The sequence below is a fragment of the Oryzias melastigma genome, linkage group LG7, assembly GCF_002922805.2.
Source record: "Oryzias melastigma strain HK-1 linkage group LG7, ASM292280v2, whole genome shotgun sequence".
Classification (NCBI taxonomy): domain Eukaryota; kingdom Metazoa; phylum Chordata; class Actinopteri; order Beloniformes; family Adrianichthyidae; genus Oryzias; species Oryzias melastigma.
This window is the reverse complement of record NC_050518.1, coordinates 17,631,611-17,648,940: the sequence shown is the minus strand read 5'-3', so window position 1 is coordinate 17,648,940 and position 17,330 is coordinate 17,631,611. Positions and strand designations below refer to the sequence as shown.

At 39.0% G+C, this 17,330-nt stretch overlaps 2 protein-coding genes across 5 annotated transcripts; both read right to left on the bottom strand.

Annotated features, from left to right (window-relative positions):
• Positions 1–15: 15 nt before the first annotated feature.
• On the bottom strand, positions 16–6,176 carry LOC112159260 (proteasomal ubiquitin receptor ADRM1). Of its 3 annotated transcripts, none has more exons than XM_024293225.2 (10): positions 6,046–6,176; positions 5,055–5,279; positions 4,861–4,977; positions 3,390–3,513; positions 3,211–3,297; positions 3,051–3,138; positions 2,667–2,917; positions 1,598–1,755; positions 1,384–1,486; positions 16–408 (listed from the first exon to the last, which is right to left on the bottom strand). In XM_024293225.2, the coding sequence occupies exons 2-10, from the start codon at positions 5,262–5,264 to the stop codon at positions 305–307; spliced, it is 1,242 nt and encodes a 413-aa protein (XP_024148993.1). In that variant the 5' UTR covers positions 5,265–5,279; positions 6,046–6,176; the 3' UTR covers positions 16–304. The 3 variants fall into 3 exon arrangements, with proteins under 3 accessions (XP_024148993.1, XP_024148994.1, XP_024148995.1); XM_024293226.2 differs by lacking the exon at positions 6,046–6,176 and adding an exon at positions 5,889–6,025; XM_024293227.2 differs by lacking the exon at positions 6,046–6,176 and adding an exon at positions 5,371–5,848.
• A 1,211-nt stretch (positions 6,177–7,387) lies between these two features.
• LOC112159597 (oxysterol-binding protein-related protein 2) lies at positions 7,388–16,418 on the bottom strand. 2 transcript variants are annotated; one of them, XM_024293783.2, is made up of 14 exons: positions 16,332–16,418; positions 15,915–16,075; positions 15,742–15,847; positions 13,785–13,860; positions 13,014–13,148; positions 12,707–12,804; positions 12,455–12,637; positions 11,878–11,985; positions 11,705–11,794; positions 10,458–10,584; positions 9,958–10,077; positions 9,375–9,498; positions 9,210–9,300; positions 7,388–8,855 (listed from the first exon to the last, which is right to left on the bottom strand). In XM_024293783.2, exons 2-14 carry the CDS (start codon positions 15,949–15,951, stop codon positions 8,753–8,755), a joined length of 1,398 nt encoding a protein of 465 aa, XP_024149551.1. In that variant the 5' UTR covers positions 15,952–16,075; positions 16,332–16,418; the 3' UTR covers positions 7,388–8,752. The 2 variants fall into 2 exon arrangements, with proteins under 2 accessions (XP_024149551.1, XP_024149550.1); XM_024293782.2 differs by having other exon boundaries at positions 16,308–16,415.
• Positions 16,419–17,330: the final 912 nt, after the last annotated feature.

Sequence of the window (17,330 nt, the reverse complement as noted above, 5' to 3'; positions counted from 1 at the left end):
CATTTGGATGCAAACTGTGTTCATTCATTTTTAATATTTGTTTCTAAATCTAGCAGGACAATCATCACAAAACAACATTTTCCTGTTTATTGGTGAACATGCAGGCAGCCCACAGTCTAAGCCACTAATAACTGATTTTATCCCTTAAGGTGAACCTATACTCTTGATTTAACCCTCGTTCTCTCTTATGGGGTCCAGATGACCCCACTTTTAGTGTAAACATGCTTAGGATAGTACGAGGGTTAGAAACACAAACAGCAGCAGTTAAAATAAATATTAAATAACAAAAAAAATCAAAGGACTCTCAGTCCAAACTCATGTCTTCATCATCCTCTCTCTTGTCTTTGGAATCGCTGCCGTGCTCCGACTTGGAGTCCGTCTCCATGGCTTTAGCGAACGCTTCCACATCTGCAAACACAAGCCGCTTCCTGATTAGCAAATAGAAACTGGTATATATTTGTAACATTTAATGACAACATTTTGATAGAAAAATGAATCTTTGGAAAATACAAGTTTAAAGATTTTTTATTTTCTGTCTTGCAGGAAAAATGGTTTGAGAAAACATGTTTTAGTTACTTTTTCACATAAGATTTTTGGGTAAAAGCATTTTTCTTTCCCGATTGTAGTTTTTTTCTCATTTTTAGTAAATTTGTTAGGATTTTTTTACTTATTTTTAAGGATCCTGTTTTAATCATTTAAGAGAGTAGATACTGGCGTAAATACTGGGACAGTATTTGCTCTGTAACGCAGCATCAACACTTTTTAAAGGTTTAAATCAAGAAAAAAAGAATAGAAACAGCTTTTCTGTGTTACAGTGATAATCCAACATGTTTATCATAGTTATTTGCATTAAATTAATTTAATGGATCTGTTAATTTTCAGCCTCTAAAACATTAAAAAGTTCCAACTGAAAACTTTTCTTTAACCAAACTATCAGGAGAGCACTGTAGAAACAGAATGAGTAGAAATAAGTCAAAAATTCCCCCCAAAATGGAAAGATTTTCTTTAAATAAGAAAAAAAAATCTGTCAATGTGATAAAAGAAATTGTCTTAGTAAGAATTCACATTTTAAGGGAAAAAAAATTCACTTAGACATGTTTTTTCTACTGAAAAACTTTCTTGATAGGATTATTTTTCTTGCAAGATATTTTTTCTAGAAATAAGGGTCTTTTTCAGTGTGGCTTTTCTATTTAAATTAGGGGCGTAACGGATCACGGATGATCAGTATAATTTAAATCTATTTCCTAAAAAATAATTTTAGGCTTTTATCTTGTTTTTTGGGGAAAAATGATCCAAACCGTGAGTTTGTGATCCGTTATGCCCCTAATTAAAATGTAGAAAATCTGAGTATTTTTGGTGATAAATGTCAAAAAAAGCCCCCACCTCCTTTGTTGGCTGCATCCACAGCCTCTGCTGGAAGCCCAAACTGGTTCATCAGTGGACCCAATTGTCCTGATGCCAGAGCACTGCTGAACATGCTCAGAGCCTGAGTGTCCAGAGAGCAACCAGACAGAAGAATGAGAACCAGAATGTTGCATGACTGCAGCACAGAGCTGGGAGGAAACAGTGAAGAAGAGGAAGAGGAAGAGGAAGCCACCTGCTGGAACTGAGGCGAGCTGAGCGTGTTGTGGAGCTCCTCTGAGCTCTGAAGCAGAGACTCTCCGGACGGGAGGTAAGGAATGAGTCGCTCCTGCACCTCCGGGTTGGTCAGGATGGGGGCCATGATCTCAGGCGTCAGGACGCTGGCGAGGTCCACTGCAGGGGACAGCAAACACTCGCCGCTCAGATTAAAAAATAAAGGTTTATCCTTTGGCTTTTTTATGATTGTAAAGGTTAAGTTTCATTATTGATCTTAAAAAAAATACTTTTACACAAAACAAAAGAAAACAGTTAAAAGCAGAGAAGTACAGATGTCTCTTAAACATAAATTAAACACATTTTACCTTCAGATGTCATTAAATTACAGGCTCTCTCTGATTATTAGTGTCTCTAACATCTTTGGAAGTAAAACAAAAGCATCCAGGTTGCTCCGGGGTGTCGACTCAAAGCTTTAGATGCTGAAAACTGTACAAAAACTAAGCAAAATGTCTTGTTTTCTCATTTTCTGTGTATTTTACGGCAGGAATGTGATTGTTTGTGTCAAAAAGGAGCTGGTTTTACACAATCTGCCTCTTTTCCTTTTGTTAAACTAATTCTATTCTTCTAACTTTAATATAAATTTCTGATTATGTTCATTTTCTATTTTTAAAGAAAAAATAGAATTTGTGTTTTTAACATGTTCCTGTGTAATTTTCTTTTTTGGAGGACATATAAAGAAAATTAATCATTTCTGAGTATTTCTTTAGTGAAATTGCTGTGAATCAGAAGCAAAGTGTTCTCACAAAAGGGGATGGGAAGTGGGGGTGGGGTTACTCCATCCCAACAATTCCAGCTACAACTCCGGTGAAATTTGAAGTGAACTACTGCCTCTCTGCAGAAACTATGTCTAAGAAAATGACACAATAAAAAAATATTGTCTAAAAACGGCATAATCCTAATTTTAAGACCACTGGGAATGATCTGAACATAAATCTAATCCTTCTGACATGAAAATGAATCTAAAGTGAAGCTACTCTTACTCGAGGACATTTCTGGGATGCTATTCTGAAATCTGCGTGTTTCCTCACCTCCCTGACTGCTGGCAGGTACGTTCATGGTGGCCAGGATGCTCTGCAGGTCGCGCAGCTGGATGGGCTGCGTGGGGTTAGCCGCCGCCGCCGAGGTCAGAGAGGTCACGACGGGCGTGGACGGGGTGGTGGGAGAGGGGGAGGCTGCAGAGGTGGCAGAGGGAGTGATGGGGGTGGTTGGGACCTGGGCGGAGCCGAGCCGGCTGGCAGCGGAGGTGGTGGTGGTGGTGGGCGTGACGGCGGTGGAGGGACTGAGGAGAGAGGAAAAAAGTGGATTGGTTGGTTGTTTCTCACAAAATTTGTTTTTGGTCTCAGAAAATGAAGTTCTGATTTAAAGATTTTACAAAACAGTAAGTTAAACAATAATAAATGTGCTGACGGTACCTCGTGGCGGAGCTGCTGGCTGCAGGGACGGCGCTACTGCTGCCCAAAAGGTTGGTCAGGCCCGGCCCAGCCAGCGCTCCGAGACCACCTGACATGGAAACACAAACATCCGTCATTCTGGCGTTTATAAAAATACAGAATTACTAATGACGCTACAAACCGATCCCTCCGAGTCCAGTCGGTCCGATAAGCTGCATGAGCTGGTTGTGGCTCATGTTACCCAGAAGGCTTTGCAGGCCGCCTTCACCTTAACAAGTGAGCAAAAAAGTGGGGGTGAAACCAGGAGAAGATTTAGATGAAATAAGTCTAACAACCAGGTTAGATGTGAACGTCTGTTACCTCCCAGCGCTGAGAGGTCATGGCCTCCGCCGCCGCCGCTGCCGAGAGCGCCGGGCATGGGGGGGTTGTTCAGATACTCGTTAACTTTGCGGCAAAATTCATCATCCTTGTCACTTCTTGGTTCCTAAGAAAAAAATGTCAAAGGTTTTACTCATGAAAGTGTTGAAAGAGACAGGTTTATTTTTTTTAAAGCAGGATGAAGTGTGAGTTACACATTCATGTCAAATATAAGTGAACATCTCAGATGATCACTTAGCAGCAAATAAAAACACTTTACACACCGTTAAGATGGAAGCAAGAGATTCAGAAACTCAAGACAAAAAAAAGTTGAAAATTACACAATAACATAATGTTCAAGAAGCACCAAGAAGTTATTTTTAGAAGTAAACACTATACAGACATTGTAAAACAAACAAATGCAAAAATAAGAGTCGAATAGCACAATGTGTTTATGGAATCCCATTAAAAATTGAAAGAATAAACATTAGTAAAATTAGTTGAATGCTTTCTTGTGACAGATGTTTAAACGGCCTGTTCTACTTTTGTTTTTGGATTACTATCACGCCAAAATGAAGAGCCCCTCTCTCCTTCCCATATGAAGACGCAGAGACTTTACCTGATTTAAGTCTCTTTATTTTGTGGTTAACAACAAAAAGAGTACAAGAAAACACTCCACAAAAGTTGTTTTTTGGCTATTTTTTATTTATTAGTGGATTTACGCTGTTTAAACGTCTTAATTCTGTCTCATGCATCAGCTGCCTCTCTTTCCCTAAAACCCCAGAACAAACCGGTTGATTGCCAGAACCCAGGGCTGCCGAGCGTTTCATGATTAAATCAATAAATTATACATGGATCAGTTCTGGTGTTTGACATTTTTTTCTGATAAACTGCTTTTTTTTGCTGAGGATTGTATAAAAATGGCTAAAGCACAATAGAGGACTGAGTTGGGCTGAGTGGCTGTTTGGGTCCGCTGATGTCCGGAGTTCAGTGAATGCACCATGTGCAGATGTGTCGGCCCTGTGATCTGTGATTCAACCCGTTTGTTTGGAGGTTTTGGAGAAATAAAGGGACGGGGCTGGTGCATGAGACGGAATGAAGTCGTTTGAGGAACGTAGAAACACTAATAAATCGAAAAATAGACTAAAAACAACTTTTGTGGAATGTTTTTTTTCTGCTGTTTAAAAAAAAATAGATCACAAGATGATCGGAGTGCAAATGTAACATATCAATAAATTTGCTTTTTACAGCTTAAGTTTGGAGTTTTAGTTGGAAGTTATTTGGGGATTTCTGCACAGCAGACACAGCTATGAACGGGCATCTCTATCAAATGATGGAAAAATATTTGTTTCAAATTGTGTGGAGTTTATGTTATGACATTTAGTAAAAGCACAACATTTGAGCAGACTTTTACTTTGTCCATGTGAAAGAAAATAGAAATAAACGATAACATGAGTGCAGAATTGGTGCACACCTGCATCCAGAAGAAGAGTCTTTTGGATCCGGCTTTAAACTTCAGCACATACACTCGTCCCGTCGTGCACTGGTTCACCCGTTTGAACTCGCAGTCATCGGGGAAGATAATCAGATCCTGGAAAGAGTGACAGTTTTCTTAAAAAGCTCGATCCAGGGTCACTAACCAAGAGCGTGACGGGCCTGCTCACTCACGTCGTCCACGTTCCCGGTCGTCCGATCCTTCCAGCAGAAGTGGATGAGCGAGTCGTCGGTCTGCTGGACGTAGACCTGACCTTTCCGCTTGTCGGGAGTTACCGTGCTGCCCTTCATCGTCATCTTACCTGCCCGAAACTCCACCAGGTACTTGCTGGAGGAGCCGCGAGAGCCAGACACCATGCTGGGGAACAGAGCTCCAGATGCCATGATGACGCGGAGACACTGAGGAGGAGGAAGTGTCATGGTATGGGAGTGTTACAGCTTTTTTATGCTGTCAGAAATAACACATGAATATTAATCTCTCGACACCTACAGCTTCCTGGCATTCACCGTTTGTTCGATTGATTCATCCTTTTATGCAAGAAAACCTGCTTTTCCTTTCATTTGTACGACAATATTTTTGCTTAGATCAAACACAACCTATTGAGAAAGAAATCCTTGTTACAATCTAGTTACTTTTCTGCCAAGAAAATTAATTTATGTCTCATTCTGTCAAATACTATATAAATAAATACTACATAAATAAGACTATTTTTGACTGAATAAAAAATAAACTAATAGAACGTGATACGTTTGCAGCAAGTCAAATTAGAGGGAAAATTTGATCCATTTGCATTGTTTATGGTGTATTTGAATGCACTTTGATTTAAACAGACTATTTTTACACAAGTGTCGCTATCACTACCTGAAATAAAACTATTTCATTCCATTATGACTATTAATAGTCTAAGGGAGCATTCGGGATATAAATAAATAGAACTGGTGCACGACTCGTCCCGGTTCGGACATGACAACACAAAACCCTGATCGGGACTCCGGCCGCAAACGCACCGCGGATGACTCTGCATCCTTCACAGCAGCGGCTGTTTCCCGCTCCGTGCGGCCGCGACGCTCCACAGACTTCACATTTCTAAACTACAGAACAACCCCGCAGCTAATGTTTGTGTTTACGGCTCTAACAGCTCACAAACAACATGTTTACACTCACCTTCACCCTTGAAATAACGCTCGGCTGGCAGGACCGTAGAAATCAGCGACGACCGCTGTGATTGGTGCGTCTGTGATGAAGCTGTGTTCTAATTGGTCAGTTGATTTGTCAAACGACGGTGGCCCACTGCGCATGCTCGCAGAGGTAGCGTAAATAGGGGTTTAAAAATGTGCAAATATTGATTTTACTGAATGGAAAATTTTATTAAAATTCTGTTATATGGTTTTTAGAATTAGATAATATTTTCCAGAACAGTTTGTTATTGCTAAAGTCTTTAAATGTTTACCATTTTTACATTTGTGTAGAAAAGTGTCGTATTATCTTTTTGCTGTCCTCTTTTTTTTAACAGAATGATACGTTTATCAAAATACATTACCTTATTATTACATGTTAGCAGCAAAATTGAGTTCATAACATTCATAGAATAAATAAAATAAAGTTGATGTAAACTATTGATGAAAACTTTTACTATAAACTATTATTATGAGGCCCGAACTTTGGTTAAAGTGGTAAGAAATGCTAGAAACCCACAATCAATAGAGTTAGATAAGAAAATAACACAAACAAGGTTGTCAAGTTATAATGAAAGTTAAAAACAGTTATATTAGGCTGATCTGGAACAAAAGAAATGTGGGACCTAGACACTGATTGTTTTATATGATAAAAAGAATATGAAATTATACTTTTTAACTCTCAGACAACTAGTTTAAAGAAGCTCAAGGCTGAACAGATGTGACCCGTTTCTGGTTGTTGCAGAATGTCTTGTAAAATCATTTTTTTTAGCATTATTGTGGGAGAGGATCCCCATGCTTTTGTTTGATCAGATGCAGGAAAAAATGTGATTTTAAAGTCTTGACGTATGACACTAAAGATAAAGATTTCCTCTGTTGGTGCTAAACGCAAATATAATTATTAAAAAAAGCAAGGTTGAATTTATTTTAGCAGAATCTTTTTAGTTCTTTACATCTGTAAGAGTTTGTAAATTGTTGATTTTTTTTTTGTTTCCTCAACTATACATTCAGTCCCCTACCATAATACTACCACAATTTAAACTGACTGGAAGTTGGATTTTTTTTTAAATGCGACACCTTCCAAACAAAAGGTCAGCTTCTGTCTCAGAAGTCTACAAAAGTCAAACATAATTTAGAAATTTGTCTTTAGCTTTTGCTCATTTTAGTAAGAAAGCCCTGTATGCCATTACCAAATTTGTTGTAAATTTGTAAATAATTGTCAGAAAAAAATTACAAATGGGTTAAGATAAGTCTAAACATTTTATATTTCTTGTCCTGTAAAGCTTCACAAAAACCAAACTTCACAGACTCCACATATCAGTGACAGCAGCTCGTTTTGTTGTCCATAATTTATTCATTCCATGTGGTTGGTATGCATAGGAGTGAGAACGAGTCCAGGGGGTGTGAAGTAACCAATCATGTAAACATTTTTTTTAATTATGTTCGACAAAAATAAAAATAAAAAATAGGGTAAATGAGAACAATGAGACTGAACCTTAGGCTTCACAAAGTGCTTTAAGTTCAGAGGTAAAGGAGAAGCAGAGGGGCAGATTTCACCTACATGTGCGTGGGACTTCTCGCATTCAGATGTGCAGTTGTTTGCAACATTAGTGCTTAAAAACAAGGATAACAAAACATCCAACAGGTACTGCATTCAACGTCACTGCTGCCTCTGGAGTGTCGGGACTCATGTGAAGCAGAACACCAACAGAATTGTTTGTTTTTCACATTTTAGGAGGCTGCAGACGGAGAAGTTTGCATAGTTTTTCCACCTAAACACACCTTACTGTTTTCAAGTGGAAACTTTGAGGGACACGCAGTCACATGACAAACGTGAACACGAGTTACGCTCTTGGATTGACATGACTGCACAACGTGCAGCTTCTGTACTTAAGGATTCCAGTCCCAGAAAGTACACAGCAAAAAAATAAAAAGAATTAAAATGCCGGCATAATTTTGGCATAAATTAATTGGCACCAATTGTTTAACCTTGTAGCTTAAAGCTTTATAACCATGGCAACACATGATTTTATAGGCTCAGATGTCCCCAAAAGTGGGAGGAGTTTGAAATCTTTTATCTTTTTTTTATAATGTGGGAAAAACTTCTACACAGTGCAGAATTATTGTATGGCTTTACGTTGTGTATATAAACATCTCAGTGGGCAAACATGCACTGACTACTATACATATCTATTTTACAGCAGACAACACTTTATGTACCTACGTTAGGGGTTTACTGTTGCAGTAAACTTGGTTACAAGCAGCTTTGGATTCTACCGTTAGGTCTCTATTCACAGAAAAAAAACCTACACATATTTGTGACGGTTAAATAAAATAAACATCTCATTTCTGGGTTGGTTAGACAAAGGCGGCTCATGGATTTTTACATAACCCCTGATATTTGAATGAGTATGAAGTGTGTGGAACGTCTGAGCAACGATCTACAGTGAGTTAGCTCCACGCTCAAAAGCTGATCATCACTTGTGTTCAGACCAACAATGAAAAACTTTTACATTTTATATATTTTTCTTAAAATTCTCTAATATGACCGTTTCTCCGAGAGAGTTTTGTCGATAAGTTGACAAGCAGAAATCCGTGGGGATTATCGCAAAGACGCAGCGAGCGTCGAGCCATGGCAAATCTAAGATGTTATTAAAAAAAAAATGAAGTGAATCCTATCTGACGCTCTCAGCACGTCAATAAATGTTGGGACAGTCGGAGTAATTCCTGTCAAAGTATCCCCCTGTGTAGAGCCAGTCCTCTGCTCCTGTGTGAGGGTTTACTCCCAGCTGGAACCACCTGAGGAGAATAAAAAGAAAAAGCTTTTCAACTTAGGTCAAGGAATTGAACCAACAACCTCCCTCTAAATACAAGTGCAGTTTATTAAAAAGGGCAGCTGGACCAACATGTTTTTATGTCTTTGTAGTGAAGACATCCTTTCTGCTAAACAAAAAGTTCTTTAGCAGTCGCCCCCATGTGGCCACTAGAGAAACTGCAAAACAAATCTTAAATAAAATAAAACCTGTAGATTTAAATTGTGATTTTTCCTCCTCATGCTGCTTGTTTTGAACAATATGGATCTTTTTTACTAAGTAGTTTAAACAAAGGGAGCAACACCCCACACAAACGCTTCAGAAACCCTCGCCGTCTGACCTCGTCAACCACGTCTCTTCTTCTTCGGACCGCTCCCTCCGTGCTGCCCTCTGTTTCTCCTCTAGACGTTCTTTTTCTGCACTGGCCAGTTCTAAAAGAAAAGACTTATTTAGAGGACGACATCTAAAGCAGAACTCTAGTGTTTGCCAGCTTGTGGGCTGCTACCTATGTCTCCGTTCTCCATGGCTCTGATGTCGGGCCTCAGCCGGCAGTCTGTCGGGGCCAGAAGCTTCTCCATGCCCGGCTCCAGCTCATTCAGCGTCACAGCGAAGCTGGTGAAGTTGTAAATCTGGGAAATGGATGAATAGAGTAACTGATGTAATAAAAATAAAATAAACTTTAAATCCGCCTGAAAACAATCATCTTGTAGACGTAAACAATGAACGTTGAATCAAACACCATCCAGTTCTGGATGGAAAGTGACAGAACAGTTTTTAAGCAACATTTTTAATTTTGAAACAAAACAAAAAAGGAACTGGGTAAAAGAGGAACATGCAGCAGATCAGAGCGTCTGTCAGAGGATTTAGAAAATGACAAAGCAGGAATTCAAAGTTAAAAACAAAGAACGGAAATCTAAAGAGAAAGAGCTAAAAAGTTCAACAAAAACTATCAAATAAATGTATAGAAAATTCATATGTCATCCATCAAACTCCTAACTAAGGATCATAATGTGTCAGAGGATGAAATTCATCTAGTTTCTTAGAGCAGATCAGAGTGAAATTTGTTTTTCTCTTCTGAAGGGACCAACCTGCGCTGAGTAAGCCGGCCGTGGCGTGATCCTCCACAATAAGGCACTTCCTGGTATCACAGTTACAGTCTCTTGAGCGTCTGGCATCTCGTCTGCTTCTTCACCTTCACAGCTGTTGTCCTAAACACAAGAACAGTCACAAACTCACAAACACACACAGACACACGGCTCCGTGCAGAGAGTGGGTTTCACAGAACCACAGATTCAACACGCTTCTCAAGCAACAACGCATGTCATTGCAAGGCATTTTGGGTAGGTGCTGGCAATGATCTCATCATCCACTACACTATGAACGGAACTCGACAACAGCAGCAGCACACTACAGAGACCAAATACGCTGTAGCCTTACCTGACACTAAAGCCACTGCATGTTTTTGTGAAAGAAGAGATACCGTTTGAGAGAAGAGTTCAGTCACAGATAACAGAAACGTCGGACTAAACCAAGTTTCATTTTATGTCTGAGCAGAGGGCGAAGCTGCAGATGCAGTAGAGTTTCTCACCTGTTTCAACCCCTTCGAGTCACCTGCTGTCCTCTTGTCTGACTTCTTGTACGTGTCATAGATCTTAGGGTCAACACTGTACATACACTCTGTCCACTTCCCATAGATCACCCGCCGCTTCTTCTTACTGGTTCAACACAGAGGAGACAAACACTCGTTAGCATTTACTACTGAGTGGGTTCAGAACCACTAAACCTGGGGTGTCAATCGCACAAGGGGCCAAAATCCAAAAACACACCTTAGGTTGTGGGCCGAACCAGATGAACATTTATTGGACAGTCTAAAACTACATTTTCAAAACTTTAAAACCATAACTTTTTAAAATAATTATGAACTAGATATATAGCATTACCTGTGATAATGTAAGCTGAATTTGGCTAATGAAGATGCTAGTACTGATAGCTAAAGATGCTAAAATTGATAGCTAAAAACACAGCTAAAATATTAGCTAAATGCCAAATTAGCCCAAAAAAAAGAAACTTAGGTTAACCAAAACAGCTAGCTGAAAAACTAAGCTAAACTTCAAAATAGCCTAAAAAACTGAAAAAAGTCTAAATTAGTCAAAACAGCTAGCATGCAGCCTTAATGTTTGCTAAACTCCAAAATAGCCTTAAAAAACATAGTAAATGCCAAAACAATCCAAAATGCTGTCAGAATGCCAATTTTTAAACTTTAAAACCGTAACTTTTAACATAATTATGAATAATAAAAAGGCAGGAATATTATTCCAGAATAAATCAACTTAAACCTTAAATAACTTTCAATATTTTGCTCTCCATAAAAATGTATTTTGTCAAAATGATACAAGTTAAAAATAAGTGTGAGATAACGTTGGGCCATTAATAACAATAAAATAAAAGGATCTGGAGGGCTGGATATAAATACCAGGAGGGCCGGATCTGGCCCCCGGGCCTCGACTTTGACATATGTGCACTAAAGAGTCCGAGTTACATTTGAGCCTATTAATGAAGCGTTTATAAATGAAACCCAAAAAAAAAAAAACAGAATTTTCTCTAAAACACAGATTTCTCTGTCATGTAAACCTTTGATTGAGCTCCACAGACGAGAAACCCTTTCAATCCTTTAATCTAATATAAAAGACCCTAAAAGACATTTTTAAATTCTGCTTCCAATCACTAATGAAACAGCGACGTTTCCGTTTAGAAGGAATTTCCAATAACCGGGTTTCCTAACATGTTCAGTTCCTCCGTGACCTGCTGTGATTGGCGCTCACACTGCTCTCTCACCTTTTGTCTTGAATGTATCCTTCCACTTTGTGCAGGTCCTTCCCAAACATCCCACATGGTTTGAAGTTCAGCACACATTTATCTCCTGTGCTGGAAGAATGGACACCAGGCAGCTTTGAGTGATCACTGGTCCAGAACGCTCAGGTGCGTGGGTGCAGTGTCAGCAGGTCTACCTGTGGTTGATTATCTCCACTGTTCCGTACTGCTCGATCCACAGTTTACCCAAGATGATGTTATGAACGCAGCACATTGGGTTTGTCCACGTGTACGCCTCTTTATGTCTGGAACAAAAACAAAGTCTATATATACACAAGTACATAAATATGATCATGATCTTATTAATGAACAAAATATATGTGGGCATCCCTGGATAAATCAATTTAAAACAATAAAGTTATATCAAAACTCGGCTTCTGTGGGATGGTTTTCAAAATAAGAGCGTAAATTGGATCTAAACATGAATAGTAATATGAAATCCATCACATGGATCTGCTTCAGCCCTTTTTCTCTCAGTTAGCTTCGTTTTCTGTTTCATTTTCCCTCCTGTTCGTCTGACATGACCACAAACATTTGTGGCAGCTCCAGATGACGGAGGAGTTTTCCTCCCGACATGATGCAAACGTTGCAACATGTGAGTCAGCGGCTGCTTTAACCAGCACAGATGGATGAAGTATTAACTTTAAACTTCACTTTTTTTAGCCAATGGGAGATTTGGATGTTCTCGACATAAAAAAGAAGACCCGTACTAACTTTAGTAAGTCCAGCACCATGGTGCCTTTGGGCTCGGCCTCCACACTTTTGCCCCAGAACTTCAGCTTTGGGTAGATGGAGCCGTGAAACTCGAACTCCTGCTTCAGAGACTGGGCGTGGAAGGCACTGACTGGGGGGTGGTGGCTCACCTGCTCCGAGATCCACCTGTACCCCTCGTCCTCTCTGGGGAAAAAGAAAGAAAAATGTTCATAAACGTGCTCCCTCTCCAGCTAATCTAAGCTTCACTTGTACCTTATGAGCTCGTACGTCTCCCCCAGCAAAGGATTAAACGGCTTTCCGGTCCTTTCCCATTGAGATGCTACGGCTGAAACAGCAAAAGCAGCGACTACCTGTGAGGAACAGAAGAGTTTACTGAAAACTTTTACAGGGAAATAAAAAGTTCCTGCTAAATAACAATGTGAGGATTTGCAGTTTTTACTTGGCAAGTTTCTAAAACAGGACTGTGATTCTCATGAGGTCAAAATTCAGACTTTTAATTAACCCTCATTCACTGAAAGTCGTAGAAAAACACGACTTTCAGGCTCCACCTGAGCTTTACCTGCATCCGGTCCACTGAGTCCGACAAGCTGCAGGCTTTGTGGATGAGGTGAGTGTGTTCCATGTACTCCGAGATTCTCTGGAGAAAGCTCAGCGGCTCATTAAACTCAACTGGCATGGCTATTTTGGATAATTCCTGGAACATAGAAAAAAAAAAATAGAATTTGCATGACTCCTGAATAAAAACTACTTCTAGCAGAAAGAACGGTCATATGAAAATTGTGCTTTTGAAGTGTTTTTCTAAAGATGGAGGATATATAAATAAGATTTCTTTATTCAGGTTGTTGTGAATCAGGAACAGATTAAATAAAGTTGTTTGAAAAAGAGCGTATTTGTGACAATGAAAATATGCTAAGTGGGCCACAAACCATGTTGCCAGATTGGGTTGTTTTCTCCCCCATTTGGCTGTTTTGATTGTAAATTTGGAGGCAAAAATTGCTTTGGGACATATTTTGGACAGATTTGGGCTCGGTTGAAACACCAACATGTGCTCACAGGTGACAAGTGATGCCTCAACTTTAAAATAGATTAAAAAAAAAGGTGGGGCTTAAGGCCTTTATCAGTGAAATACTTTCCTTTTATGATCAGTCATTAAATTCCATCGTTTCAGATAACTTCTGCATAAGTTTAGAGTTAATTCAAATCACATCCATAACCGTTTTACCTGTTTTGCTTCATCAAACTACTAAGAACGGTTTAGCAGGAGCCAGAACTGCAGAGGGCGGGTTCTACATAGCAGCACGGGTTTGTGAGAAGTCCCAGCAGCACTCACCATGCCGATGCATTTCTTCAGGATGCTCCAAACACTGAAATTGTTCCGGGAAATCATTAGAGCCGGCAAGGTTTTCCTGAAACAGATTTGAGCCAAATGAGGTTTAATGATTCTGGGAACAGATGAAGCTGGAAACACCAGACAGTTTGTAAAAAAGAAACACATCAAAGGGATTACTGCTTACTCCAACGACAAAGGTCCTGACACATTAGGACTTTGATCAACTATTTTGTTGCTTCCTCAGGAAGTGTTTTATTTTTGAACAATAAAAAAAGACTTCTATTGATTTAAATATATTTAACATAAAATTCTAAATGTATGCAACAATATTTGTGATACAGATCAATGCAACATTCAAATTTAGCAAAAACTCAAAATGTTCTGGTTTTGAACGGTCATCCTTTCGTGGTTCTGACAAAGAAAAGAACAGGAAATGTTGCTCAGAGAGATGTGCAGACTTCCTTCGCCTTTTTCAAACACAGATCAGATTAGTGATAGTTCTGTGATCACATGACCTTCTGGTTTTTGGTCAGAAACCAACCCCAAACCTTGAAGCATTGCCTAGTGAAGCTGCATTTAGGTCAAGTTAGACATTTGTTGGGGCGTTATTAAAAATGAGTGAGTGACAGGTTCTGCTCCTTTGCTATTTGCTTATTGGTGTTGCAGAATTGGGCAAGAACTTTCACACGACCATGTACACACAAGGAGTCTCCCTGTCCCGGTCCCCAGCCTGGATAAAATACAGGATTGTGTCAGGAAGGGAATCTAGCAAAAAACTCTCTGATGAACCACCTGTGTGAATCAATTACAGCTGAATTGGTGTGGCAAAGTCTGAAAGGAGAAACAGAAAAAAAAAAATTCTAGAGTGGTTGTAGTTCAGAAATGGCCCGTATGTTGTTAAACTATTTAATCTGGCTGGCCAAACTGGAATAAATTATATTGTTAATCCTTATTAATGCTTTATTTTCCCTGTAATTCAGGTGAGTCCACATGGATGATACAAATTAATAGACCATATGTTGTTTAAAGATTTGTTGTTTTTCTGACGTTCAGTTGTGGTTTTCAGTCATTTTTCCTGATCATTTCAACACCACATGAACTCAGCATTTAGCCAAGTTTGCGTTTTTCTCTGACGGGCATCAAGCTATTGGTGCAGTAGGCACTAAAACGAGAACAAAAGTTGCAGTTTTTAATAAAAACTCCATAATCTTTTGTTAAATTTTAGAACCTATTGTGTTCTATGCGTCATAAAGTTTGCCCATCCCTGCAGTAGTTCATCAGAAATTCACCCCGCCGCCCACTTCCCATCATCCATCCATTTAAAATACTAGCTTACAGACCCTCACACCCCCAAACTAACATTACTGGTGCAACCAAAATGCCGATATTGATCCAGATTCTAGCTCAGATGAGGGAAACAATGAATCATCAGAATGGGGAATGTAGCTTCTGCATCCCATTTATAAGCTTCTTAAAACTACATTTTTTTTTGTCTGCTTCTGGTTCAAATCAATTTAAATAAAGAAATACTCAGACATTGAATTTTAAGCTTAGTGTTCTTGAAATATGTACCCCATCATCAGTAAAATTTCATTTGTAAAAACAACAAAAAACAAAATGTTCATTGGAATGGGACTTTTGGTTATGTGGAATAAAAAGTTAAAATAATTATCAAAAAAGGAACATTTATTTTCATGGAAATTTTGAACAACACTATAGTCACATTAAGCCCTTTTGAAGAATGCCACATTCAAATATTGTTTTAAACAGTTCATTTGATTGGGTTTTTATCATCTATTCACCCATATCTCGATAAAAAAGTTATATTTCTGCAAAGATCTTTAAAGATCACAACTTTTGCGATTTACAATGAGTACCTGGTTACCAACACTGACCCCTCACACACACTTTTGGGGGCTCTCTTGTGTGCTCCCCCTCCCCGCGTGTGATTTCTCACCTGCGCTCCCACACTCCATTCTCCTGTCTGCCCTCCGTCACCTGCTTGCTGTCAAACAGCAGCGCATCTTTGAAGCTGACTTCACAGGAGTCGTCTGACTCCAGCCCTGATCGGGAAGACAGGATGAGTCTAAAACAAAAACACAAACAGTCCGACTGGAAGCGCGGCCTCACCTGTTTCAGCGTCGAAAAATTCCTCTTCGCTGTTCATGCTTAGTGAGTGATAATGGGGGGAAAGCAGCTCGACGTCACTCCGCGGTCATGTTTCCATCGCCGGCCCGGTCCCTGCCGTGCAGCCGCTCTCTCCGAACATCCCAGGCAGCCGGACGGCAGCCCTGCAACACGGACAGCCCGTTACAGAGTGTTCGTGAGGAGCGAGACCACAACAGCTGAGAGCTGCCAGCAGCGGTTAGCTCTGTGGCTAGCTTGGTAGCCGTTAGCATCGCAGCTGCTGTGGGAGAAAACGTCGTCCGGAATAAAAAAATGAGCAAATGACATCATCACGGTCACCGACAGAGCGAGGCGGACTCTGACACAAACAAAAACTAAGGAAGTTGTTTATTATACCTCAGGAATAAAGGTCAAATTCACCTGGAAACAAGCTAAAACAGCACTCCCTCTGACGCCTGGCGGAAGTGGGCGTCAAGGACACCGTGATTGACAGCTGTAGTAGCCAATCACATCATTGGTCACCCGGGAAATGGAAAAAATAGCAAATTGATTATTGTAGCACACATTTCCTTAATAAAACATTAACATAAGTATGAATTAAATATATAACCTAAAACTTGTTCAGTATTTTTAATCTATGTATGAATTTAATCTGCTTAATACACATTTCAAGACTATTTTGTAATACTTTTTTATTTTCTACAGCCCAATTTTTTGTGCAGCAATTTAATACATACAGCTGTAAATAATTTACCATGTATTGTTATTTTTTTAAATAATGTATGAAATTGAAGTTTAGCTTTAAAGTAAATATTGACCTTGTTGTTTAACTTTTTTCACAGTTTATACAGTATATAATTGTTGATTGGTTGATTTCTTTATTTCAAGCATCATTTGTATAAAATAACCACAAAATCACACAAATACAGTATATCAAACTAATGACAGACATGATTAAATTGATTCATAAAATAAATTAGCATAAATGGAAAATAAAAAACTAACAAATGAAATAAATAATAATCAATTACTCATGGTCATATAGAGATTTTTGCATTGGTGAATACAATATACACTTAGGTCACATTGGATTTAATACTTATATTGATTATTAACTAAAATGTGATTAATTGCTTGAGAAGGAGTGGAGAGAAGAGAACGACTTATTTCATTTCATGTTTTTGCATAGCTGGAATTTTCTGGTTCTGATCAGATTATTACTTGTATTAATCTAATGAACATGTTTAAATTATTTCACAAATCTAATCTAACCTTTTTTCCATTGCTACAGGAGGGCTGACTCATCTGTTTTACAATTATTCCTATTATTATTTAGTATTACTTAGTTCAGATCTCAGGAAATGATAAACTTTTAGAAAATGTCATGTTTGTCTTTAAAGATGAAAACTTCGGACTCAG